The sequence below is a fragment of the Pecten maximus genome, chromosome 15 (assembly GCF_902652985.1).
Source record: "Pecten maximus chromosome 15, xPecMax1.1, whole genome shotgun sequence".
Taxonomy (NCBI): Eukaryota; Metazoa; Mollusca; class Bivalvia; order Pectinida; family Pectinidae; genus Pecten; species Pecten maximus.
In genome coordinates, this window is record NC_047029.1 from 25,034,626 (window position 1) to 25,061,900 (window position 27,275).

General features: G+C 38.3%; 1 protein-coding gene across 9 annotated transcripts in view; it reads right to left on the reverse strand.

Moving 5' to 3' along the window:
* LOC117343834 (5'-AMP-activated protein kinase subunit gamma-1-like) overlaps positions 1–27,275 on the reverse strand; it is a 343,598-nt gene that overhangs the window by 91,192 nt on the left and 225,131 nt on the right. The window contains exon 1 of one of the 9 annotated variants that reach the window (XM_033906361.1): positions 13,599–14,988. The exons of 7 other annotated variants lie outside the window; for them this stretch is intronic. In XM_033906361.1, coding sequence (XP_033762252.1) covers positions 13,599–13,676 — 78 coding nt within the window. In that variant the 5' untranslated portion in view covers positions 13,677–14,988. Of the gene's footprint in view, positions 1–6,295; positions 6,361–13,598; positions 14,989–27,275 lie in introns of those variants that run through there. One more of the 9 variants, XM_033906365.1, reaches the window with a different exon arrangement.

A 27,275-nucleotide genomic window follows, 5' to 3' on the forward strand; every position in this document is an offset into this window, starting at 1 on the left:
TTATGCAGGAGAATAAAAAGTATCCGGGGGGTACATTTTATGCAGGGGAATAAAATGTATCCGGGGGGTGGGGAAGTTGTGAGATGTTTTTTCTATGCATATGAAGGTTTCCAGTGTCGATTCCAAGTCATATTTGGAAGTTTGAGCAAACAATTTTTTTTTCATTTTTTTGGCCCTGGGGTGGGGATTTGGTGAGGTGGGGTGAGAAACATTCAAAATGACATCCCCTGGGTCCTCTTAACATATCTTCCCAATATCAGATTGATAAAGTCAAAATTAAAGATTTTTGGTAGGGGGGTACTTTTTATGCAGGAGAATAAAAAGTATCCGGGGGGTACATTTTATGCAGGGGAATAAAATGTATCCGGGGGGTGGGGAAGTTGCGAGATGTTTTTTCTATGCATATGAAGGTTTCTAGTGTCGATTCCAAGTCATATTTGGAAGTTTGAGCAAAAAAAATTTTTTTCATTTTTTTTGGCCCTGGGGTGGGGATTTGGTGGGATGGGGTGAGAAACATTGAAAATGACATCCCTTGGGTCCTCTTATCATATCTTCCCAATTTCAGATTGATAAAGTCAAAATTAAAGATTTTTGGTAGGGGGGTACTTTTTATGCAGGAGAATAAAAAGTATCCGGGGGGTACATTTTATGCAGAAGAATAAAAAGTATCCGGGGGTTGGGAATTTGCGAATTGTCTTTTATATGCATTTGAAGGTTTCCTATGTTGATCCTTAGTCATATTTGGAAGTTTAAGCAAAAAAAATTTTTTTTCATTTTTTTGCCCCTGGGGTGGGGATTTGGTGGGATGGGGTGAGAAACATTGAAAATGACATCCCTTGGGTCCTCTTATCATATCTTCACAATTTCAGATTGATAAAGTCAAAATTTAAAAAAAATCTGTAGGGGGGTACTTTTTATGCAAGGGGGGTACATTTTATGCAGGAATAAAAAGTATCCGGATACCTTTTGGTAGGGGGGTACATATTATGCATGACACCGGGGTATCATAACAAAAATTGTTGAAAATACGAACAAATATGTAGAATATAAAAGTACAAACAATGATAAAACAGATCACTTTGTGTAAATAGGTATTTTATTTCTAAATTCAAATTTCAATTGAGAAATTTGCCTGAAAATGAAACAAAACAAGCATGAAATTTATACCATCTTGAAGATGAAGTCTTGATGGTTGCAAAAATGTATACATTTAATACCTTTACATTAAAGATATGTTCAGGAGAATAATTTGAATTCATTAAGTGAAAAATTTAACTAAAATCTTAAAATGCCTGAGGAAATGTCAACATCAAACTGTTACATGTGTTGAGTGTATGTTGCCTAGCAACAATGTTCGCTGCAGTAGTAAATGTATACATTGTTGCAAAGAAAGTCTGAGTGGTAAAGAGTTAATCTAGGTGGCAGGGGTTAGATTCCCCCATCGGACATGAAAGGTATGGGGTCACCTGCCCACATGGGTTTTATCTGGATATTCCAATTTCTTAAAATACCAAGCCACTTGCACACTTCTATCCAGGCTAATAAGAAATATTGATATAAGTTGGTATAACTTGTTTAACAATTGTAAAATAAACAAGGATGGATAGTATTGCAACAGCAATACAAAGTCCCCTGCCTGAGCTAGAAGTGCACCTATTAATTTCCCCCTTTTTTTTTGAAAAAGGGTTTTCGAAAAAAACAAATGTGGGATGCACAACTATATGTTATACTGATCATGTATACCAAGTTTTGTTAAGATCCGAGTAGTACTTTAGAAGGAGTTGTCCGGACAACTGTTGTGTGACAGACAGACAGACAGACAGACAGACAGACGGACGGAGAGTAAACCTAAAGTCCCCCCGTTTTTCAAACGGCAGGGGACTAATAATAAAGTGTTTTTTTCTATCAAGAAAACAAATCACTTATGTCTCTTCTATCACTTTTCCTATTAAGTCATATTTCAACAAATTATCTTCCCCCATGCTTCAAATATTTTCACCAAATATCTTCCAATTAAGATAAAATCTAAAACATAACTTTTCTATTTTCAACTTTCCATTTAACAGTGGAATTTTCTCCAATAAAAAAATCACTAATGCCTGAAAACAATCATATAATCAGACTATCAAATGTTCTTAATTTAATTCAAAACAAATTCCATTACATAAAAGATTTTAGTGAAAGAATAATGTGGTATTTTGGATGAAACAAAACAGTTACTTACCTAATCAAAACCAGAAATCTTAACACCTCACTTGTACATCACTGTTCATAACTTGGTAATTGGATTCACAACATTTGGTCAAATAAATTTCCGAAGTATGACCAACAGACAGACTCCTGCAACCTTCACTGTCTCAGATGAACAAGGAATCTCTAAAAAGTAGGGTAATGCTCCAGGGCTACAAGCTATGTCCACTTACCCCATAAAATTTACAAGTGTACCCCCCCCCCACCCCAACCATTCCTCATTATCATTATATAAAACCTACAGCATATAAAGCATACTGTACTTAAATGTTCTAATAATTTTTGCAATAACAGCTATTTTCAGTAATTATCTATATAATATACAATATGTTGGACTACTGAGAGCTAACCAGACTAACTCTATCAGAGATCATCCCTGGCAGGTCATCCATTTTGATTTCTAAGACTCCTTATAGCACTGCAAGGAGAATCCAACCCACATGGTATGTGTTGAGATCTAATTTCAATAAATTATTTGGAGGAAGATGCCAAACAGAATTCCATTCCCATCATACACTAAACTTACATCTGTTATAATCTTCCTAGAGATCTGTAATTAAGGATTAAGATAATACAGCTTTAATTTTGTTGTAAATATATAACCCTACTTTTGTCTATGTTTCCCAATTTACCATAACCCCCTAAACAACTATCAAAACTATCTTGTGTATTTACTTAAGGGTGTATACTGCTTTACAAAATATACATGTAATTTGTGATAGAGTTACCTCCCTTTCAACAATTTCAATTAATATTTATATCATACCCTATCTGATCTAATAAGCACACCCTACACTTACAGAACTAGGCAAAAATGACTTGATCTTGATAAAACCACTTACAATGCAGTCTTTTTCATAATAGTGTATGTTTAAAGATCTATTTCCGTGAATTAAAAGCGACTTTTTTCACAGGTTTCAGTTTAGCCTCCGCCCATCCACCTTCCTAGAGTGATGCATTTATAAGAATAGGTGCCGTTATTAGGCAGAATATGGTAGTTTATGAATCCATCTGGGTGTTCAAGAAATCAATAAAGTCATTGATTAATCAAATTATTAATTATGGAATAAATTTTTAATTTTCCATTCTGTAGCATTCTTAAAGAAAATTGATAATGTATGGCAACATTGCTTTGAGAGATGAATTCACCTTTCACTTGTACTCAGGTGTGATATATAATGTATCTATATAAATATATCATTGTCCAATCTTAATGACAAGATATGGGTGAGGAACTGGGGAATGTGTGGTCATGCAGTGACGACAGTTATGGGTGTGTGAATGCAATATATTGGCTGGTATATCTAGGCAGGTGTTTATGTGGGAGTGGGTCAGGTCAATGACAACGATCCATCAAACAGGTAAACAACAGCTATCAGCTGACCGACTTAACGTTGAATTGATTGACTTGATAACTGTCAGCATTGCAAGTTAAACTAGACTATTTAACTAGACCTAAGGGTACCAACATGTAGTTTGAAAATTCCAGCTAAAGGTATATAATTCATATACAGATCGTGATGCCAATTTCTCAACACACACCCATATGTCGTGATGAGTGGATTGCTATGTTGAGTGATAGAATGGATAAAACTTAAACTGCTATATTTGTAATTGTGTGGTATGATTTACACCACAAATCTATTGATGTTTTTCTTCCAGCAGATTTTCATGAATGTCTGATATATAATCTTTGTTATAACCACCATCTTTCAACACTATACACATTTACACATGTACATAGGCGTGTCATAATAACGACTCACATAAAACTATCTAACATGTCTGTCAGTAGGACAGAAATTGGCAGAGAAACAATTATATACTTTTTTATGCACTTGTAGCAAAACATGAACAAATATGGAAACAAATATTATAATTTAAGGCTATTCAAAATGATTCGTTAGCAAAATATTAAGATTGGGGAAATTCCTATAAAGTTTCTATAAAATGCCTTGTCAAGCTAACAATACTATGAAGACTTGGACCCAGACAGTTGGCATTCAGATTACTTGGGTTGTTATTGTTGTGTAGATCTATTGTCAGGCTTAATTAACACCAACCGTCTCACTTTAGTATCACTGAAGGCTTGCCAAGTCTCTCACAGTTATCTCCCCTTACCCAAACTTGAGCACTAAATTTACAGCACAAACATTCAAAGTTTAATATGAATTATTATATAAATACAGTTTACTTGATGTACATATATAGTAATTCATAAATGTTTATAAATAAATATATTGGATTTGTAATACTGTAGAACTTCAATGCTCTGATCCCTCTCAAAACCGATCACTTCTTGAAGAGATTTCTTGGAGATGAATAATTCTACAAAATATGAATTTACCTCACAATAAACCCAGTTCATACTTTTGACAATTTTTTGATGTACATTACATTTCTCAAGTGTTTATATGAAAATGTATATGATTTGTAATAAAGAAGAACCTCCATTCACTGATTCATTTCAAAACCGTTCCCTCTTAATGGTGCTGTCGGTAATGTGCAGCAATTAATGCAAAGCAACGATTTTTCTTAATTATAATCAAAACTTTCTAATACAGATACATTTTAGTTCAAAATACCAATTCTGTGTACAAAATGGTTAAAGTACCTTATTCAAAATTGACTTTCATAAACCAGTTTTACGTAAGAGATTGAAAGCTTTTAATTATCAGCGAACTATGAAATCAGAACTCACATTATAACATCTTGGATAAAACAGGTTTACATATGCAAATTCTGTGTTAGTTTGGTTTGGTTTGTTTTTATTTAACGTCCTATTAACAGCCAGGGTCATTTAAGGACGTGCCAGGTTTTGGAGATTTGAGGAAAGCCGGAGTATCCGGAGAAAAACCACCAGCCTACAGTCAGTACCTGGCAACTGCCCCACGTAGGTTTCGAACTCGCAACCCAGAGGTGGAGGGCTAGTGATAAAGTGTCGGGACACCTTAACCACTCGGCCACTGCGGCCCCCTCTGCGTTAGGAAGTGTTTATAAATAAACCACTCTGAATAATCGTCATGTACAATTTAAAAACATAAAGCTAGTATATGCCCCAGCTCCACATCTTATTTACATGGGGCTCCCAAGGGGTTGTTCTAACATCAGATAAACCCCCATGAAAGAGCAGCCATCTTGAATGTGCTGATTTAAAAGACCATGTTGACACCTAATAAAGGCAGAGATGAGATGTTTAATTTTTGATTTCAGCTTTTAATTTTTGATATAAATATGTTCAAAAAGATTAACCAGCAATCAACACAAGGGAGTGTTTGTTTGTTTTTGTTTAACGTCCTATTAACAGCCAGGGTCATTTAAGGATGTGCTAGGTTTTGGAGGTGGAGGAAAGTCAGAGTACCCGGAGAAAAACCACCGGCCTACAGTCAGTACCTGGCAACTGCCCCACTTAGGTTTTGAACTTGCAACCCAGAGGTGGAGGACTAGTGATAAAGTGTCGGAACACCTTAACCACTCAGCCACCGCGGCCCCCGCAAGGGAGGGTAACGACAGGCTGAATATAAGCCAGTGCAAATATGAGACATACATTTTTGCACTCAATAACTTGTATACATGCAAAACAGCATGTGTGCACTGTGTACTGATCTATATCATATATATTATATATATATACTCAAACATACAAAAGTGTACCACAGATAAATCGCACTACAACTTATAATTTCCTTTAAAGATATCCAGAATAAAGGGAGAGAACTCTGATAGCCTTATAGCTGTCCAGTACAGCAGACATTGCTATATGACTGACAAGTGTTACACAACTCTACTTAATGCAGATACTAACCTGTATCTAGTACCACTACATCTAGTACCACTACATCTAGTACCACTACATCTATCATGTTATCAATGGCCCTATGAGACTAGGACAGTCATAAGGTCTATCATAATCACCACACTAATACTCAGGTAGATATGTCTTTGTATTCCCAGCCAAATCTATATATAGAAGTGTAATCATTAGTGAATAAATACATAAACATAAATGTATAAATAATATTTAAAGAAATATCTGTAAACTTACACTTTTAGCCATCAGCTGGTCATTCTCATCACTCTGGTCAGAGATTTTTACTCAGATGTCGGTACAATCCAATCAGAGAAAAATGTGGGAGGTACTTAACAGCATAGAGTTAACAATAGTACAACAATGGTCTACATAAGAGGTCCAGTGAACCCCATACCCTAATCAGCTGTATGACCTTGACCTTTTAATCTGTCGGGTGTACTCTGTGTGTACATATACGTTAGTATTGAGTAAAAATGTCAACATCGGCCATATGTTCACTACAAATGAACACGTATGGGCTGAAATTAAATTGTGCCTACTACCTTATCACTGCAGGTTTGGGTTTTATTAATCGAAAAATCTATGATGTATACTATCAAACACAAAATATTACCAACACGTTTCTGGTGTCTGTAGTTTTTTACAACGAAAAATTCTCAAAAGTTTTTAAAGACACTGATAATTGCCCTGAATAATTAATCAATTAATTATATTTAATAAGGTATGGGTAATATCATCACACATCATTATGTAACAGAGGCCAGTTATTAACTGCCATGCAATTTTAGTGTTCAAAATAAACAATATGTCACATACTTTTTGTACTACGCAAATGAGCCCTTTGACTTTAAATATTTTTTTCATGAACTACTTAATTCAAAATTGTATGAACACTGTTATGTTAGAGCCTCTATTTAACATGCAATATTTTTTTCACAATTTTCTTGACATATATATCTTTCCCAATTCATTTAAAAAAGAAAAAATATGGTCAGAATATAGTGCCATTTAGAAAATCGTTATAATTCTTTTCTTCAATCCAAGTTTGAAAGGACATAAGTATACAGAACTTAGATTTTCTAACAGACCAATTCTGTCCACCAGCCATAGTAATCATGAATCATTGTCAGTATAGCATAGTCTCATTAAAAATGAGGAATATCATATTTATTTCCATTTTCCATATTCTTTAATTTCAAGAAATGATTAATAGCGTTTTTCCACCATCAATATCCTGTTGATATTTCAAACCACCATAAACCTATACAATAAAGATTGGTAGGTAAAGAAACTTGACATTAATACATATATTTTGTAGATTTAACCGCATGTAGATCTAATAAATCACGTAGGTAAACTTGTAACAATGTATCATATTTCCCGTAAATCGTCATCTCTATTTCAAAACATATATCCTAAATATGATTGCGAACAACTTTGATGTCACGCAAATAATCTCAGCATCAGCAGTCTCGATTGATTTACTACACTAGACACCTTTAATGTGTTGGAGACATGACACAAATACCCTAGTAGTGCTGAAGTCGATATTTAGGTAGTACTTTATCTTCCACTGAGAAATATAATATTAAAATATGTAAAACATAGTTTAACCAAGCAAACTTCATCACCAGCCTCGACCCACTACAACAAGAATAATATTTTTTTAGATCCGATACCGTGTTCTGGCTTACTTAAATTCGTCCGTACAGAATAAAGCAATGGTTCTTTCTGAATTCCATACAGGAAGTAGTTATGAGGCTGTCCCACAAAAGTTAAAGAAAAATGGCGGTTTACATGTGCATTTTCTATGTGTTGTTTTTCATTTTTCATTGTGTTGTTTTTTTCGTACAGAAACAAAATGGTCTGTGTCATTGGCCAGGATTACAGAGAATTATTTACTGAAATATACTTAAGATATTGCATGGAACACTATGCAGGCAATCTAGGCAGTGCTTTCCGAAGTGGATATCGAGCAAGCCTCCATATTACATAAGCTATATCATTACAGAAAATATCACCAATAACTCTTGACGGAAAATAGGTCAACTGACAGCTACAACATCAAAATTCTGAAACACCTTTCATATATCATCGTATTAGTTAATTTTATATGTCGGGGAACAGGAAGCATATTTTGTGACGACTATAGTCGGGGAACAGGAAGCATACTTTGTGTCGACTATAGTCGGGGAACATGAAGCATATTTTGAGTTAACTATAGTCGGGGAACAGGAAACATATTTCGTGTCGACAATGGTCGGGAACAGGAAGCATATTTTGTGTCGACTATGGTCGGGGAACAGGAAGCATATTTTGTGTCGACTATAGTCGGGGAACAGGAAGCATATTTTGTGTCGACTATAGTCGGGGAACAGGAAACATATTTTGTGTCGACTATGGTCGGGGAACAGGAAACATATTTTGTGTCGACTATGGTCGGGGAACAGGAAGCATATTTTGTGTCGACTATAGTCGGGAAACAGGAAACATATTTTGTGTCGACTATGGTCGGGGAACAGGAAGCATATTTTGTGTCGACTATGGTCGGGGAACAGGAAGCATATTTTGTGTCGACTATAGTCGGGGAACAGGAAGCATATTTTGTGTCGACTATAGTCAGGGAACAGGAAGCATATTTTGTGTCGACTATAGTCGGGGAACAGGAAACATATTTTGTGTCGACTATAGTCGGGGAACAGGAAACATATTTTGTGTCGACTATGGTCGGGGAACAGGAAGCATATTTTGTGTCCACTCTAGTCGGGGAACAGGAGGCATATTTTATGTTCACTATAGTCGGGGAACAGGAAGCATATTTTGTGTCCACTCTAGTCGGGGAACAGGAAGCATATTTTGTGTCCACTCTAGTCGGGGAACAGGAAACATATTTTGTGTCGACAATGGTCGGGGAACACTGAGAGCATATTTTGTATCCACTCTAGTCGGGGAACAGGAAGCATATTTTATGTTCACTATAGTTGACATCTGTAGGGAAACAGTTTTGATTCATTATCATCATAGACAGTCAGTAAAATGCTGGTTCAGTACCATACAGATTTGTTATCAACTTCCTACTTTGAACAATGTTTTTATCCAGGATTACATTACCTATAAGGCCACACCAAATTAATCAGTTGTTCTTCGGGAAACTGGTAAAAAAAATTGGGGCGAGCGAGCGAAATTTTTTTTTCTAGCAAAAAATTTCCATTTAGAGATTTCAAGAGGCGAAGCGTTCAAATGATGTGCGAGCGATATTTTTTTCCATTATTTTTTTTTCATTAAATGTTGGAAATAAACTGAATACCATATTGAACAGATGTTTGTGTCTATTTGTGATCAATTCAAGTACATGTATATCATGAAGTGATTTCATACACAAATAACTAAACAATTGTATGTAAAATCCAACAACAATTTAATACCTGATCTACTTGATCAAATCAAACTTAACACAGTTCTCTCATTTGTATGGAACAAATACAGGTATAATAGAAAATAATGTATAAAACAAAAGAAAATTGGCACAGAAAAAACAAAATCACTATATCATATATAATTATCTGGAACAAAAATAATAATACCATATAAAACAACAGAAAATTGGCATATTAGAAACACAATCATTAAAATGTATATGGCTGGGAATTCAGCATCTATCAAATATAATTGACTTGTATTTAACAGTAAAACTAAGGGCTTTTCCAGTAAAACATCTACCCTACCCCAGGAGTCCAGTTTGTTTTAGGGGTACCACCCAAAGAATGTATTTAATTAATTTTAATACACAGAAGTAATTGGAGCGAAATCTAACCATGGACAGAGGTGAATTGTTTTGGAATCCTGGGGTCATTTAGATATTTTAATGGAATAGCCCTAATACTAAGAGGACAACTGTGAAATGATGAAATTGGAATAAAATAATTCCACATTTTCTGATTATTATTATGGAATACAAATAAAAAAAAAAATCACATAGGTACTGACCTTATTTAACAAAAAATATCATTCTTCAAAATAAAATAAATACTTTGATTGTTACCACATTACAAAAAATTTCCAAGGTGGTAGTTTCCAATTATTGTATATAATGACCCATGTATTGTATATACCATTGATAATAAAATACTGTTTAAACCAAGGTGGTAGTTAATACTGCGGATAAAAAGGTCATAAAACGTTTCATTGTTCTCCGCTTCGATCGCTGTATTTACATTAGTGCACCCGACCCCCTCTGTACACTTACTATAAAAATACCCATACTATTCCAAGAATTTACAGCAGACTATCCTCTACTCCTATACGTATATGATGTCTTATTCCACCTGATTACATTGGTGGATATCGTTACATGACAGCCTGTCAAAAGTTTCCTGTCGTGAAAAACCTCTAATGTTATTGGAGTAACTATCCTCGTGCTAGGCCGGAGCCTTTCCGCCATTTTTTTTCATCTCTGCATCAGGTATCAACGAAACGCTTGTTTGGGTCGGCGTTTCAAGTGTCGAAATGTGTTGTAATAACCGGAAAAAGAAGTCGGAAAACGGAAAAAAAATCCGGATTTGACGATTTTTCCGGAGGTGCGGGAAAAAAATATTTTTATTTTTTTCTCGACTTTGATATTTTTGGAGCGGGATTCCCGACGAACAACTGATTAATTTGGTGTGGCCTAAAAGAGGCTTACAGAGCTGGTGTAAACCAGTTTAACATGCAGTTGGTCAAGACAATATCTGTCTACAAATTCTATCTAGCAACAAGTTACACCCTTATCAATCTGATGCAAAATTTTACAGTACTGTATTGTCAGATCATTAAGATATCTTAAATTAAAATTTAAACCATGGTACACAAGAACAAATTTGTACTATAAGGGGAGGATACAATCTTAAGTCATATCACTATAAATGTTGATATCACTTACCTTATATAATAGGTAGTTATCTCCTTTTCATAGAACTTACCTTATATAATAGGTAGTTTTCTACCATTTACAGAACTTACCTTATATAATAGGTAGTTATCTCCCTTTCACAGAACTTACCTTATATAATAGGTAATTATCTCCCTTTCACAGAACTTACCTTATATAATAGGTAGTTATCTCCCTTTCACAGAACTTACCTTATATAATAGGTAATTATCTCCCTTTCACAGAACTTACCTTATATAATAGGTAGTTATCTCCCTTTCACAGAACTTACCTTATAGAATAGATAGTTATCTCCCTTTTACAGAACTTACCTTATATAATAGGTATTTATCTCCCTTTCACATATAATACTTACAAAAGTCCACAACTAACCAGTACTTTTACTATAAAGCCTGGCTACTGTACAATATTTCTATCTAAAAAGTTCTCCTCACTATACCAGGTGTTAATCTCCGCAGACATCAAAACTTGTTCCAGATAGCCACAGCTGTTTTGTAATCTTTCACAAGTTATGTATTGATGCAACAGTCTATAGTTGAAAATCAGTTGTAGCTATTTGAAGCTGTTGTGTAATATTTCAATCATATGTAATAAGTCTTTGATATATACATGTATTGAACACTTAAATCACAAATATATTCAAAGTTGTTTTATAGCTATATACATGTATAGTCTTTCAAAATAAAAAATTACATATGCCACATTTCCAGATGATTCATATTATATTTCACAAGTAATTTTAGACTGGCCACCTGTCTCTAGAATATTAGAATTATCAATTAAATTGAACTTTATGATTTTGGTCTTGAGGATATATCTGATCCTAAGTTTCGAACTAGGGGGAGATAATCTAGGCAATAGAATATAGAAGAGTAATTCTAACAAAACACTTACAGGCTGATGGTCAGTCTAAGGTAATCAGCTGTGGTCAGAACCAATTCTAGCTATTTCCATCATAATATTTCACTTATACATGTCAGCCTCTGAATTCTCCAAGTGAATCACTTAATGTAAATACAGTAGTCAGAAATCAGTATTAGGGGTTCCCAACTCCAGTTCTAGTTATGCTGGCCATTTCATAATATTTCACATATAATAAATGTGTGTAACATTGTGGTCAGCCAATCTCTGTATTGGGATAGATTAAAAGCTAGGCCTATTTATTAACACCAGTTTGACCAATAGATATGACCCCCAATTATGTCTGACCAACATTTAGCACTCAGTCCAAGTATTGTTAGCTTAACAGAGCTAAAACATCCAAAGATTGGTTTCATAATCCCCAATCTGGTTTACATTTACAATATTACAGAGTTTGACTACAAATTTGAACCAAAGGCTATGTTTTTTTTCTAAAGTTTACCATGTTTTTGATGTGCTGACCTAAGGTCAATAAAGAGCAGGTTTGGTAAACAAATGACATCATAAGCCAATCAAATGGCCTGCTATCATGACAGGCACCCTATGTCAATATATTGACAAAAACAGACTGGTCATTAGCAGGACAACATGGACTGACTGGCCGTAAACATCAAAGCCTTGTTATCTTCATCATACGAAACACATACAAATTCTTCTTCATATTTTTTATTTCGCCAAACTTCAATAAATTCGCCATAAGTTGAAAGCAAATTTTTTTAACAAATCCTAAAAAAATATTTGTTTAGAAATCACATAATAATATAAATAGCTGAGAAAATTTGGTAAATGTATAAATGTAAGACTAACAATGCTTTGTTCAATATGAGGAAGTAAAATGGGTATGTTCTATGTCAAGCTGAGACTTAGGGCAGATTCTGGTTTACAGATCAGTTCAGCTTATAGGCCACAAAACTAATTTGTCTACAAGTGACTGGTCTTTCAGATATGAAAAATAAAACAGGAATATCTGAATATTAAATGTAAACATATTTACTAAAATGATAACATGCAGAGAGTAAAATTGAAATATTTGCAAACTTGATGGAGAAAATATATTTTGAAATTTTTTGAGATAACAAGGCTTTTTGAGAATTGGGGTTAAATGTTTATCTTCCATGTTAGGGTAGGATCACTACTGTGGATGTAAACAATACAGGTTGATGACCTTGAAGTGGAAGATCCAACACTTTTTAGTCATCTAGGCATACCCCGGCCCCTTTTACCTTTATAATCTGTCTTACAATAAAAAAGGGCCACACAGATTTTTCACATTTAAAACTTAAATTTGCCCCATTTACTAAAGAAATTAAATACCAATAATCTGCATTAGAATGAAAAGACATTTTTTTCCACATTTAAAACTTGAATATAAAAATGTTCATACTGGTCAATTTATAAAAGAAACCCCTTTGATTTGTGCTAGAATGAAAATAATTAATTTGCTTCTTCAAAATAATAATAATAATAAAAAATAAAAAATAAAAATCCCTCTTTATATATGTACATGTATATACCTTGTACTTTCTTTTTTTGATTCAACGGTTCAGTCCAAATCATTTGTTTGTATTTAATGTATTACTGCCGATATCTTACAATCCTTGTCGCAGCATTGTACCATGGTATGGTCTGGAACATCTTTCTCAGAAGACCAAGGAAAGGGTTGAACCTAAAGATAAATGGAAATCCTACCTGAGGACAATGAATCTGGATGTCCGACACGTTCCTGCTGTTACAACACAATTGAATGGTCTTTGGTCTTTCCTCCATGGTAAAAATAAATCCAGTTATGCCACAATTTTGGTTAAGATAAAATCCAATTGGAACCACAGACGAAGTTTATACTGCTTATGTATTCACTTTTTAAACAGGTTTATTGTTCCCCAAATTAGTCAAGAATTCTTCCTCAAATATGTCAGTAATCCAAAAACACAAGTCCATTGAAGCAACACAGACTAGCCATCTGTCTTACAATTTACTGTGTTACATAATTGTCTAAAACAGTTAAATTTCCAGTCTTGGTGGAATGGCACAGATGAGGAATTAATTAGATTCTATGATACAAGCTGCTGTTTAAACAAAGACACTGCATTTAATTGATACCGTTTCTACAGTTTTCTTAATAATACTGATTGATCCAGCAGTTGGTATAAAGTAGGAAATACTCCCAGGAGTATTGAATGTTTAGCTGAGAATTGAATACTTCACATGTTGAATTTGTTTACAGTTGTTGATATATAATGACAAGTTACCTTTCCCAGGGTGGTAACAGGCAGTACACTCTGATCAATCCTAGCAGCACTGGAGGTGGGGACACTGTATTGAAACAGTTTTCCCCGGAGACTATAAACTGGGAGTATGAGTTTTTATCATAATATAGCCATCAGCACAAGAAAAGAATCGGATGTCTGCCATAATGATAACCAAAGATTGATCATCAACCAAGTCCTGAATACACAACACACATCAGAAGAGCTCCTGGAGACATCTTTGAAAATAAAAGCTTGGTTAGTTTCTGAATTATTTTCTGCCCTTTTTTCCGTAAATTTTCTAATATGGGTGTAATGTCCTCAGGAGTACTAGTAGGTGCCAAGAATGGATCCCTTGGGAACAGAATGTTACAGGCTGCTGGAGTAAGGCCAGATTACCTTGGAAACAGAATGCTACCGGCTGTTGGAGAAATAGTTTATCACTTGGACTGTCCAGTCAAAGAAAATATGAATGAGCCAGCTGACACACAGACAGACTAACAGCTGGACACCAGCAGTTATCATATCGGTCAGCCTGGTCCTGTAATGTCCAGCTGATGATGGTGACCTTGGTCAAACTCCTGGAGGATTCTGCAGACTGAGACCATATGGGGACCATTAATTCAGATGTCCATAAGGTGAGAACAATTTCACTAAGTCAACAAGAACATTGTCGGGAATACATCTATTGATTATTAAATGACCTATGATGACCTCTGGCACACCTTCAACACCTAAATAGACTTTGCAGGGTTACTTTGCAGGGTTTAGAACACTGGAATTGCTCAAATTTCCAAAGAGATTGTGAACGCTTTGCAGAATATCAGAAAAATTGTTGATCTTCATCAGAGTCAAGGTATATCCAAATAAACACTTCCTCAATGAATCCGGAAAGTCTCAAGACACGTACGTCACTCTAGGTAGATAAACTTCTGAAAACTGCTTATGCTTAAAAGCACTTCTGAATTACCATAATTTTGGTGATCAATCATGCAAATATGGTGTAAATTAAAAGACAACCCATCCATCACTACAGAAAATTACTTATGTACATTGCTTGTTTGAATAATGAACTCATCACACTCAAGTGCCCTAGTTAAGACCTTCCAGACCAATACTGACCAGTATAATAATTAAGTGTCCTAGTCACTGCCAGAACAAAACTGACTACAGAGTATAATGATAACTCTCTATATCATAAGTAAGTGTCCTTGCCAGAACAGAACTGACCTGTATAAGTGTCCTTAGTGTCCTTGCCACTGCCAGACCTAAATTGACCACACAGTATAATGATAACTTACTCTTTAGTAATATCATAAGTGTCCTTGCCAGAACAGAACTGACCAGTAAATGATATGTGTCTCCAATATGGAGATGAATAGAAAAATAATGATGATCTGACAGTGGAAGGCAGTGGTTGGGGCATAAGTTAATTTACCATTGGTCAATTTCAGCCTTGGCCATATATCAGGTAAATGTGTATTTAGGACCAAATGACCAGTGCTTTGCCATCTGTGACGTTTTGCCAGATCTTCTGCCCAAGGGGTCCATAAAATCTAGTGCTACACTGTCAATGTCCAGCTAGATCACTCAACTGACCATGTGGCTGACCACTGGATATGAATTGCTTTTTGGAAACATTAGAGGCCAAATGGGCCTGTATCATACACCTGTGACTTATTCTTTTAGCAACAAGGTCAAATGGGCCTGTATCATACACCTGTGACTAATTCTTTTGGTAACAAAAGGCTCAATGGGCCTGTATCATACACCAGTGACTAACTCTTTTGGTTAACAGGGGGCCAAATGGGCCTGTACTGCACACCAGTGACAATTTTTTCTTGAAGCAGGGTTGGTCCCCATATGCACACCTGTGGACTTATTCTTTTAAGTAACAAGAGGCTCAATGGTCCATTCATTAGGACGACCATTGACTAACTCTTTTGGTTAACAGGGGGCCCGAACTGTAGACCCTCTGTTGGATATGATAGACACATGCACATGTATTCATCTCATCAACAGTCTACTAACCTGCAAGAAATTTACAAATGGAAATCTTAACATTTAAAGTGACCAATATAAAAATGATTAAACACCAAGAGATCACAATCAATAATGCTATTACCAGCAGTGTATATCTAACTATCAATAAACAGCTGTCTACAGGTTTTTATCAGACAGCCTAATACACAGGGATCAATTTATAAACCTTATCAGGCACTTCATCCATTGATAAAACTGTTTAAATCTTCTATAAAGTCCACCCCCTCTTAATCACAAGAAATCAGCGACAGATGTCCTTAATTGAATAAATAAAATATATTCAAATAAATTCATTTTTTATCTATCCTGATTTTGAATTCTTGCCAGGATTTAAAACACATTGCAGAAACATGTTACATTAACATTAGCTTTACAGGAAATATGTTCAGTAGCCCTGATCCCCCTTTCCCTACTAGACCTGATCCCCCCCCCCCCCCCTCTCCCTACTGGACCCGATCCCCCTTTCCCTACTAGACCTGATCCCCTCCTCTCCCTACTAGACCTGACCCCCCTCTCCCTACTAGACCTGACCCCCCTCTCCCTACTAGACCTGATCCCACCCCCCTCCCTACTAGACCTGATCCTCCCCCCTTCCCTACTGGACCTGATCCCACCCCCCTCCCTACTAGACCTGATCCCCCCTCTCCCTACTAGACCTGATCCCACCCACCCCTTCTCCCTAGCCCCAATCTCCCTTTCTTCCTAGCCCTGGTCTTCACTCTTCCTGGACCTGATCCCCCCTCTCTATACTAGACCTGATCCCCATCTCCCTACTTGACTTGATCCCCCCCTCCCTACTAGACCTGATCCCCTCCTCTCCCTACTAGACCTGATCCCCCTCTCCCTACTAGACCTGATCCCCCCTCTCCCTACTAGACCTGATCCCCCCTCTCCCTACTAGACCTGATCCCCTCCTCTCCCTACTAGACCCGATCCCCTCCTCTCCCTACTAGACCTGATCCCCTCCTCTCCCTACTAGACCTGATCCCCCCTCTCCCTACTAGACCTGATCCCCCTCTCTCCCTAGCCCTGATCCCCTCCTCTCCCTACTAGACCTGATCCACCTCTCCCTACTAGACCTGATCCCCCCTCTCCCTACTAGACCTGACCCCCCCCCCCTCTCCCTACTAGACCTGACCCCCCCCCCCTCTCCCTACTAGACCTGATCCCCTCCTCTCCCTACTAGACCTGATCCCCTCCTCTCCCTACTAGACCTGATCCCCCCTCTCCCTACTAGACCTGATCCCCCTCTCCCTACTAGACCTGATCCCCCTCTCTCCCTAGTCCTGATCCCCCTCTCTCCCTAGCCCTGATCCCCCTCTCTCCCTACTAGACCTGATCCCCCTCTCTCCCTAGCCCTGATCCCCCTCTCTCCCTAGCCCTGATCCCCCCTCTCCCTACTAGACCTGATCCCCCTCTCCCTACTAGACCTGATCCCCTCCTCTCCCTACTAGACCTGACCCCCCCCCCCCTCTCTCTACTAGACCTGATCCCCTCCTCTACCTACTAGACCTGATCCCCCTCTCTCTACTAGACCTGATCCCCCCTCTCCCTACTAGACCTGACCCCCCCTCTCCCTACTAGACCTGATCCCCTCCTCTACCTACTAGACCTGACCCCCCTCTCCCTACTAGACCTGATCCCCTCCTCTACCTACTAGACCTGATCCCCCTCTCTCTACTAGACCTGATCCCCCTCTCTTCCTACTAGACCTGATCCCCCCTCTCTCCCTAGCCCTGATTCCCCCTCTCCCTAGTACCAATCTCCCCTCTCTCCCTAACCCTGATCCCCCCTCTCCCTACTAGACCTGATCCCCCTCTCTCTAGCCCTGGTCCTCACTATCCATAGTCCTGATCCCCCTCTCTCTAGCCCTGATCATTTTCGCTTGCTCACACAGAACATTGCATCACTTTTCCCTATAACAGTACAATCTCTCAATCAATCAGCAGTAACTCAGACTATTACTACTGAATCATGTATAGGTCTGTCAGACTCAGTACACAGGGCCGACCACCAACAGTCGTTTGACATCAAATCAGCATAAAAAACTGTCATCGCCAACATATTATAAGCAAAGAAAACAAATATTAAAGAAAAAGTAACCTCCTCCCCTTTAAAGAAAAAAATCCACCAAATTCAGACAAATGATCGAAGGAATACTAAATCACAATGGGAGATATGAAATTTGTTTAGAAATTTTCATGTTAAACTAACCGACTTTTAACAAAACAAATGAAATGCGTGTCTATACTGTAATATCCTAACCACTATTTCCCCTTTAATTTCTAGCTTACTTATTTATGGGATAAACAAAAACAAAGATGCTGATTTCCTCAACAAAGAAAAGTCACCAAGAGACCAAATTTTATATAGTATGGACTTGAGCAAGTCTATTCAGTTATATAGAACTTCTCACTCATCAGCCTAGCTAGAACAATGGGTAGCAGCATATGGAAGAGTAATGTTATGATGAATCGGTGAAATGTTGTACAACCCTAATGTATAACCTGTATTCGGAGACAACTTTTCCAGGTGAAATAATCGGAAAGTGAAATCATAAGTAAGACTATAGTGCAGAACTTATTACAGTTGAATTTAGACAGGTCCAATATTTACTTCATTCAAACACAGATAAGTAACTCTAGAAGCCTATATTTACAAATAAGCATAGATTATGCATAGTATATCTTAAGTTAACAATCTGGTCAAAGTTATTTTGGTCATCAAAAACATTCTTCTTAATTAACATATACAGAATCTTGTGACTAAACTTTCATTTGTGATCTTGTCTCTGGTCAAAGCTATTTTGGTCATCAAAAACATTCTTCTTAATTAACATATACAGAGTCTTGTGACTAAACTATCATTTGTGATCTTGTCCGTACTTGGTACTCTGCCAAACCATTTGGACAAATTTCTACTTTGAGGTACTGTTACAGGTATATTGCAATGTCAATATATTAAGGGATATTGTTATTTCACAATAACACTGCAGAATCTACTGCTGGCAACACACAACACTCCCCAGATTCTAAAAAAGTAACCTTGACAAGGCTTTTATAAACATTGTTGATGTCAAATTTTAAATGCAATATTTCTGGCACAAGACATTTTTTACATGAATTTGGAGCTAATTTCAAATTCATGCACAGCTTAGGCTTTTAGGAAAACATTTTCAATATTAGAATTCAATTCTTCTTAGAATAAAACCTAGGTTTAACAGGTCTTGTCTCAATCCAATATCACAATTATAATCAAGAAGCCAAAATGAGTCCTTCAGCTTGATTTACATTGAAATAACACCTAGCTAATATTTTGATTGTTGCCTTTCAGAGGAAATTACAAAACTTCACAAACCTCATCCAGGAGTATGATGTGGGTAGGTTGCCGTTGAACAATGCCATCATTTAACAAAAAGTAATCTGAAAACCAATAACCGCAAGGGAGATAGATTCCATACAAGAAATCAAGTATCGGACAATTTGCATCTTGTATGATGGCTCTATGCATATCAATTGTCTGTTACATAAATAGACACTGAAGTTGATGGGGTAATTTCATCACACATTCTATAGAAATAAACAAGGTCTACCCATCATTTGTTTTCTCAACAGTATTAATATAACAATCTACAAGTTCCCCAGGGGCCGCGGTGGTCGAGTGGTTAAGGTGTCCCGATACTTTAACGCTAGCCCTCCACCTCTGGGTTGCGAGTTCGAAACCTACGTGGGGCAGTTGCCAGGTACTGACCGTAGGCCGGTGGTTTTTCTCTGGGTCCTCCGGCTTTCCTCCACCTCTAAAACCTGGCACGTCCTTAAATGACCATGGGTGTTAATAGGACGGTAAACAAAAACAAATCAAACTACAAGTTCCCCCCTTGCTGAACAAACTAAAATGAAGGAAGGGACATAACTCCGAGTGTTTATGGTGCTATAGACCCAATTTCAATATGTAACCGTCCCAAGAGGAACATCTTACATCTAGGAATAGTAGTTAGAGATCACCTACTACATAAACCAACCAATTAATGACTGGAATGAGTGCAAAGCTGGAGTTCCTGCCTCTCAAGGGAGTTCAAATAGTGGAACTAATTACAACAATTTATTGATTTAAACATGCAATTGTTTTCATGTTTACACTGATAATTTTTTTCAGGTCTGATCGTATCTAAAAGTTTTGAATCTGTTCAATGTAAAATTTAACTAAGAATTTTTATATTTCATTTTAAAATGTGGTTTTATAAAAACAATAATTAAAAGTATACGTTATTTGTTTTTATGCCCCTGACTTACCTGCAGAATTTCACCCATTAATCCAAATTTGTTAACTTTGTATTATTTTACTTATAAGATGCAGGTTAATTGTGGTTAAAATGAAAAGTTCCCCACTTCCAAATAAAAACCGTCACAAATATGTTAGAAAGGTTGATTCCTAATTATCGTCCTCTCACGATCAATTTCTACCATGTATAGTGTTAGATTTTGATGATTTTTTTTTTAGTGTTAGATTTTGATGATTTTTCTTCACCATCTTCCACAGGAAACTTAAATCAATGCTTCGTTGAATTATCAATATAAGTGGCTAATTTAAACTGTGGTCCAAGATGAACTTGACTCAATAAGAAAAAGTGGCATTCCTCTTTAAATACATGTGCATGGAAAAGAGATATAATATTCTTCTTTAAATGTACAAGGACAAGTGACATTTCATCCTTGTACACTTGTTGTCAAGGTTAACAAAACCTTTTTGAAGACCTCCATATGGAAAATAAGTAAGAAAGCAGTGCCTTGAAGAAGCATGCAATGCCCTAAATTAAGCTTCTTATAAACCTAAGGGATCATGAAAATGCAGAGTCCGGTAGGACCAATAAACACATGTACTAAAACATTCACGAGACCAAGATTTCATCAACCGATTTGCCCCCTATCCCTGCGAGATAAGCTTAGAAAGCAAGATAAGTTCGAAAGCACTTTCTAATCAATCATTAACAAAAAATCTTCTATCAGAGGTGGCAACTCTTCCACAAGTTGATAAGGGTATCACGTACACAACACTATGACTGATCAAGGCTATCTTATTTCTGTGTATTATTTCATAGAAAAACATTCAAAATAACACATTAGAGGCCGTGGATCTTTAATTATTCACCAATTTCACACACAAAAGGATGCTGCATCATTCCAGATAATAACCTTTGTTTAAATGATTGACTAAACTCCCGAGAGTGAAGGTGGGCACCTGAGAACCCAAAACACGATTACATCATCCTGGACGGTTATTTTGTATCAAAATAAAACACCTGCCTTTGAGAATACAGTTAAAGCTGTTGGTAGCTTGAATCATTGATAATCAACTACTGCTCTGAAATTAAGTATTTTTTCCCCCTGGGTCATACATACTCAACTTATATCATGATTTGTGCTGACAATCGTAATATAGTTTAATGAAATTGTAATTTAATTTCTAAATTTCAAAGCAATATTGTTGAAAGAAAATGTCTCCAGAGCCTAACTATGCTGCCAATTCATCTTCTTACTAAGGAGACATGCCAATGTAAACATGCAGGGATCTAAATCAAGGTGTTGACGATAAAGGATTGGCTAAACATCATGGCTTGTTTGTTTTTACAACATAAATAATGACGAAGTGTTTATTGGGGTTAGTGAATAAAAAACATCATTAGCTATTGGTAATTACTTAATGGGTACAATGTTACAGATTATAAATAAACTAAAATAATGTAATTTTAAGTTTACTTCGTCCTCAGTTAATTTCATCTATTCTGTGGTCAATAAATCAAATCATCAACCTCAGCTGAAGAATTGACTTGATAACTGCAAGCCTATATATAGAAGGAATAAGAATAACCAGTTACATTTCATTTAAGTTAATCTGAGGCCTATGAACACATCTATAATGTATAGCTTACATAAATAATCATCTTTGAAAATGCAATTTCCTTCAATTCTATCCTGACGACATTCTCCTAGTCTAACATATTTATCAAAGGTTATCATGTTGTTTTATTTTAGTTTGAACAGCCATTTACCATCAATAAAATAGAGCAGTTCTTGTGACATAAATTTAGTTCTGTGTATTTTGGAAGCCTGCATTGTAATCATGAATTGGCAACTAGGCATATTCTGCTATTCAGACCTTCCAATCCCTCTACAGCTTCATGCCTCATCCTCCTTTAACTTGTCCCTTCTCATTGCTGATTTATCCTTCAACTCCTCCATCCAGCCCCTCACATCTGATACTCCTAACCCTCCATCCAGTCCCTCACATCTGATACCCCCACCCCCTCCATCCAGTCCCTCACATCTGATACCCCCACCCCCTCCATCCAGTCCTTCACATCTGATACCCCCACCCACTCCATCCAGTCCTTCACTTCTGATACCCCCACCCACTCCATCCAGTCCTTCACATCTGATACCCCCACCCACTCCATCCAGTCCTTCACATCTGATACCCCCACCCACTCCATCCAGTCCTTCACATCTGATACCCCCACCCACTCCATCCAGTCCTTCACATCTGATACCCCCACCCACTCCATCCAGTCCTTCACTTCTGATACCCCCACCCACTCCATCCAGTCCTTCACTTCTGATACCCCCACCCACTCCATCCAGTCCTTCACATCTGATACCCCCACCCACTCCATCCAGTCCTTCACTTCTGATACCCCCACCCACTCAATCCAGTCCCTCACTTCTGATACCCCCACCCCCTCCATCCAGCCCCTCACATCTGATACCCCCACCCCCTCCATCCAGCCCCTCACTTCTGATACCCCCACCCCCTCAATCCAGTCCTTCACTTCTGATACCCCCACCCACTCCATCCAGTCCTTCACTTCTGATACCCCCGTCCCCTCCATCCAGTCCCTCACTTCTGATACCCCCACCCACTCCATCCAGTCCTTCACTTCTGATACCCCCACCCCCTCCATCCAGTCCTTCACTTCTGATACCCCCACCCCCTCCATCCAGTCCCTCACTTCTGATACCCCCACCCCCTCCATCCAGTCCTTCACATCTGATACCCCCACCCTCTCCATCCAGTCGCTCACTTCTGATACCCCCACCCACTCCATCCGTCCCTCACTTCTGATACTCCCAACCATCCATCCAGTCCCTCACTTCTGATACCCCCCCCCCCCTCCATCCAGTCCTTCACTTCTGATACCCCCACCCCCTCCATCCAGTCCTTCACTTCTGATACCCCCACCCACTCCATCCAGTCCTTCACTTCTGATACCCCCACCCCCTCCATCCAGTCCTTCACTTCTGATACCCCCACCCCCTCCATCCAGTCCCTCACTTCTGATACCCCCACCCCCTCCATCCAGTCCTTCACATCTGATACCCCCACCCTCTCCATCCAGTCGCTCACTTCTGATACCCCCACCCACTCCATCCGTCCCTCACTTCTGATACTCCCAACCATCCATCCAGTCCTTCACTTCTGATACCCCCACCCACTCCATCCAGTCCTTCACATCTGATACCCCCACCCCCTCAATCCAGTCCCTCACTTCTGATACCCCCACCCCCTCCATCCAGCCCCTCACATCTGATACCCCCACCCCCTCAATCCAGTCCCTCACTTCTGATACCCCCACCCTCTCCATCCGTCCCTCACTTCTGATACCCCACCCCCTCAATCCAGTCCCTCACTTCTGATACCCCACCCCCTCCATCCAGTCCCTCATTTCTGATACCCCACCCCCTCCATCCAGTCCCTCATTTCTGATACCCCCACCCACTCCATCCGTCCCTCATTTCTGATACCCCCACCCCCTCAATCCAGTCCCTCACTTCTGATACCCCACCCCCTCCATCCAGTCCCTCATTTCTGATACCCCCACCCACTCCATCCGTCCCTCACTTCTGATACCCCACCCCCTCAATCCAGTCCCTCACTTCTGATACCCCACCCCCTCCATCCAGTCCCTCATTTCTGATACCCCCACCCACTCCATCCGTCCCTCACTTCTGATATCCCCACCCCCTCAATCCAGTCCCTCACATCTGATACCCCACCCCCTCCATCCAGCCCCTCACTTCTGATACTCCCAACCATCCATCCAGTCCTTCACTTCTGATACCCCCACCCCCTCAATCCAGTCCCTCACTGTTGATACCCCCACCCCCTCCATCCAGCCCCTCACTTCTGATACCCCCACCCCCTCCATCCAGTCCCTCACTTCTGATACCCCCACCCTCTCTCCATCCAGCCCCTCACTGTTGATACCCCCACCCCCTCCATCCAGCCCCTCACCTCTGATACCCCCACCCCCTCATTCCAGGTGCCTTCAGCTGATCCTCCTCCAACTGTCTTTTCCCCAAATATTGGTCTTTGTTTTATAAACATTATGAACTGGAGAAGGGTAACCTGATACTGACCTAGTGGTGTTAAACAACCGCACATAAATTGTTTATCAGTAGTTCAAAGATTCTGGGAGGATAACCTGCCAAGTCTCAGGCTACTGTTAACCTTCATCTGACCTTCAATAGGAAACAGGAGTCAAAACGGCAGGTAAAATGGCACACAAGATAGTAGAATCGAAACACCGATGTTAGCACCTGTGTAACCTTCCTTAGTGCTTGTACTCCCACCAAACCAGAGCTTATAATCCTGAACAGATGTCACTCCAACAATAAGAGACATTTTTGTTCCTGAACCTAATTTAACAATAAGTGTGGAAAAACTATATGTATTTCATTGTTCAGTCCATGGTTTAACTTGACTTCCATATTTATCTACAAGAAGCCTCAGCTCACAAATAAGCGATCCCTTCTTCATTTTTGCAGAATCATCAACTTTATGATAGTATAAGCTAGAAGTGTTTCACAAATAAGCCCTTAAACATTAATACTAAACTTTTACAGTAGGAGAGGGGGCTAATTTATGGATAAATATGGTACTAAACTTTAACAGAAGGAGATGGAGCTTATTTAAGGATAAATATGGTACTGAACTTTAACAGTAGGAGAGAGGGCTTATTTATGAATAAATATGGCACTAAACTTTAACAGTAGGAGAGAGGGCTTATTTATGAATAAATATGGCACTAAACTTTAACAGTAGGAGAGAGGGCTTATTTAAGGATAAATATGGTACTGAACTTTAACAGTAGGGGAGGCAAGAGGGGACTTATTTAAGGATTAATACGGTAATCTGATAGGTCTTGTGTTGTGTTTCTGTTAGGGTAAACTATACACACATTCTGTATATATTTGTCAATATATCTAATTTCCAAAACAAGTTCTCTTTACTTACTTCAGAGGTCAGTGACAACTTATCATGGGCTTCTGGTTAGCCCTTTCACCCATGACAGATAAACAACACCTTCAAATGTTAACATATGACCTCTTGGGGCCAGATACTTTTATGACTGGCCCAGCTTTAGGATTTTAACATCATAGTAAGAAATATTGAGACTTAGAGGTTGTATCTCTTCGATGTACTTCATTCTACCAGACTGGAAGTTTTAAATTAAAAGTACGGGAGCTAATTAGCTAGTGATATTAAGAACCCAGAACATAAACTGACAGCTGGTATAGCCGATCTTGTTTTCATTTCCATTGCCAATCTAGTTGGACTTCATCAATGAGCAGTTAGACACCATTAAATTAGTATGGATTTCTTGTCCATCAACTTGAGTGTTACAATTTGGCTACATGATAACAAAGCCATCATCTCTGAGTTGTGACCTGTCAAAGATTTCTCTCTGTTTTCAGTAGACTGTTGTGATGTGACCATTTTTTCATTAAATAATACACCAGAAACCAATCTTGTTGCTACATTTAGCCAAAGTTCACGGAGAGACGGTAATTAAATTTGTCTAAGTACCAAGTCAATTCATTGCTCCATGATGACCAACATTACCACATCAAGATAAAATCTTTTCAGAACTAAATCATTTTCATTTGTTCTTCACCAAAGCTTCAATAGATTAATACCCATCAGACAAAAATATGGTCAGAGTCATATGCATCAGGATTCTCTTGGCTTACAGTGTAAAGTTAGAGAGCAAGGTCACCTTACTAGCTCAGGCTGATGGGAATTTCCCTATAGCTCAGTCGATCGGCTTACCGTGTAAAGTTAGAGTGTATAAGGTCACCTTACTAGCTCAGGCTGATGGGAATTTCCCTATAGCTCAGTCGATCGGCTTACCGTGTAAAGTTAGAGTATAAGGTCACCTGACTAGCTCAGGCTGATGGGAATTTCCCTAGAGCTCAGTCGATCAGCTTACAGTGTAAAGTTAGAGAGTATAAGGTCACCTTACTAGCTCAGGCTGATGGGAATTTCCCTATAGCTCAGTCGATCGGCTTACCGTGTAAAGTTAGAGAGCTAGGTCACCTTACTAGCTCAGGCTAATGGGAATTTCCCTATAGCTCAGTCGATCGGCTTACCGTGTAAAGTTAGAGAGCTAGGTCACCTTACTAGCTCAGGCTAATGGGAATTTCCCTATAGCTCAGTCGATCGGCTTACCGTGTAAAGTTAGAGTATAAGGTCACCTTACTAGCTCAGGCTAATGGGAATTTCCCTATAGCTCAGTCGATCGGGTTACCGTGTAAAGTTAGAGAGCAAGGTCACCTTACTAGCTCAGGCTGATGGGAATTTCCCTATAGCTCAGTCGATCGGGTGGTGGACCAGTAAGCTAAGGGTCACTGGTTGGATATCTGTAGAAGGCACACTCTCTTTCCTGTTACATTTGGTGCCCTGACCAGGATTCAAACATGGGTTGTTGCATTACATAACTACAATTATAACATTACTTGGAGAAATCTTCTGAATATTCCTAGGGTAATATTTTGATTCTAATTTTAGAATGTATCATTCCTGAACCAGAGACAATAGAGCATGAGTACATACAAAATCTGCAGAATCTCATTTCCACAAAGCTAATCTCCTGGTTGAGTGTGACAGACAAACTGTATATGATTAGCACTGTTTCCAAACGATCTTGACTGTTGAGAGCCCATACTAATGTGTTTGCAGTTATTGTATAATTCCTAGTCAATAATTGGAATCAATAAAACATGATTTTGGTACATTTGCC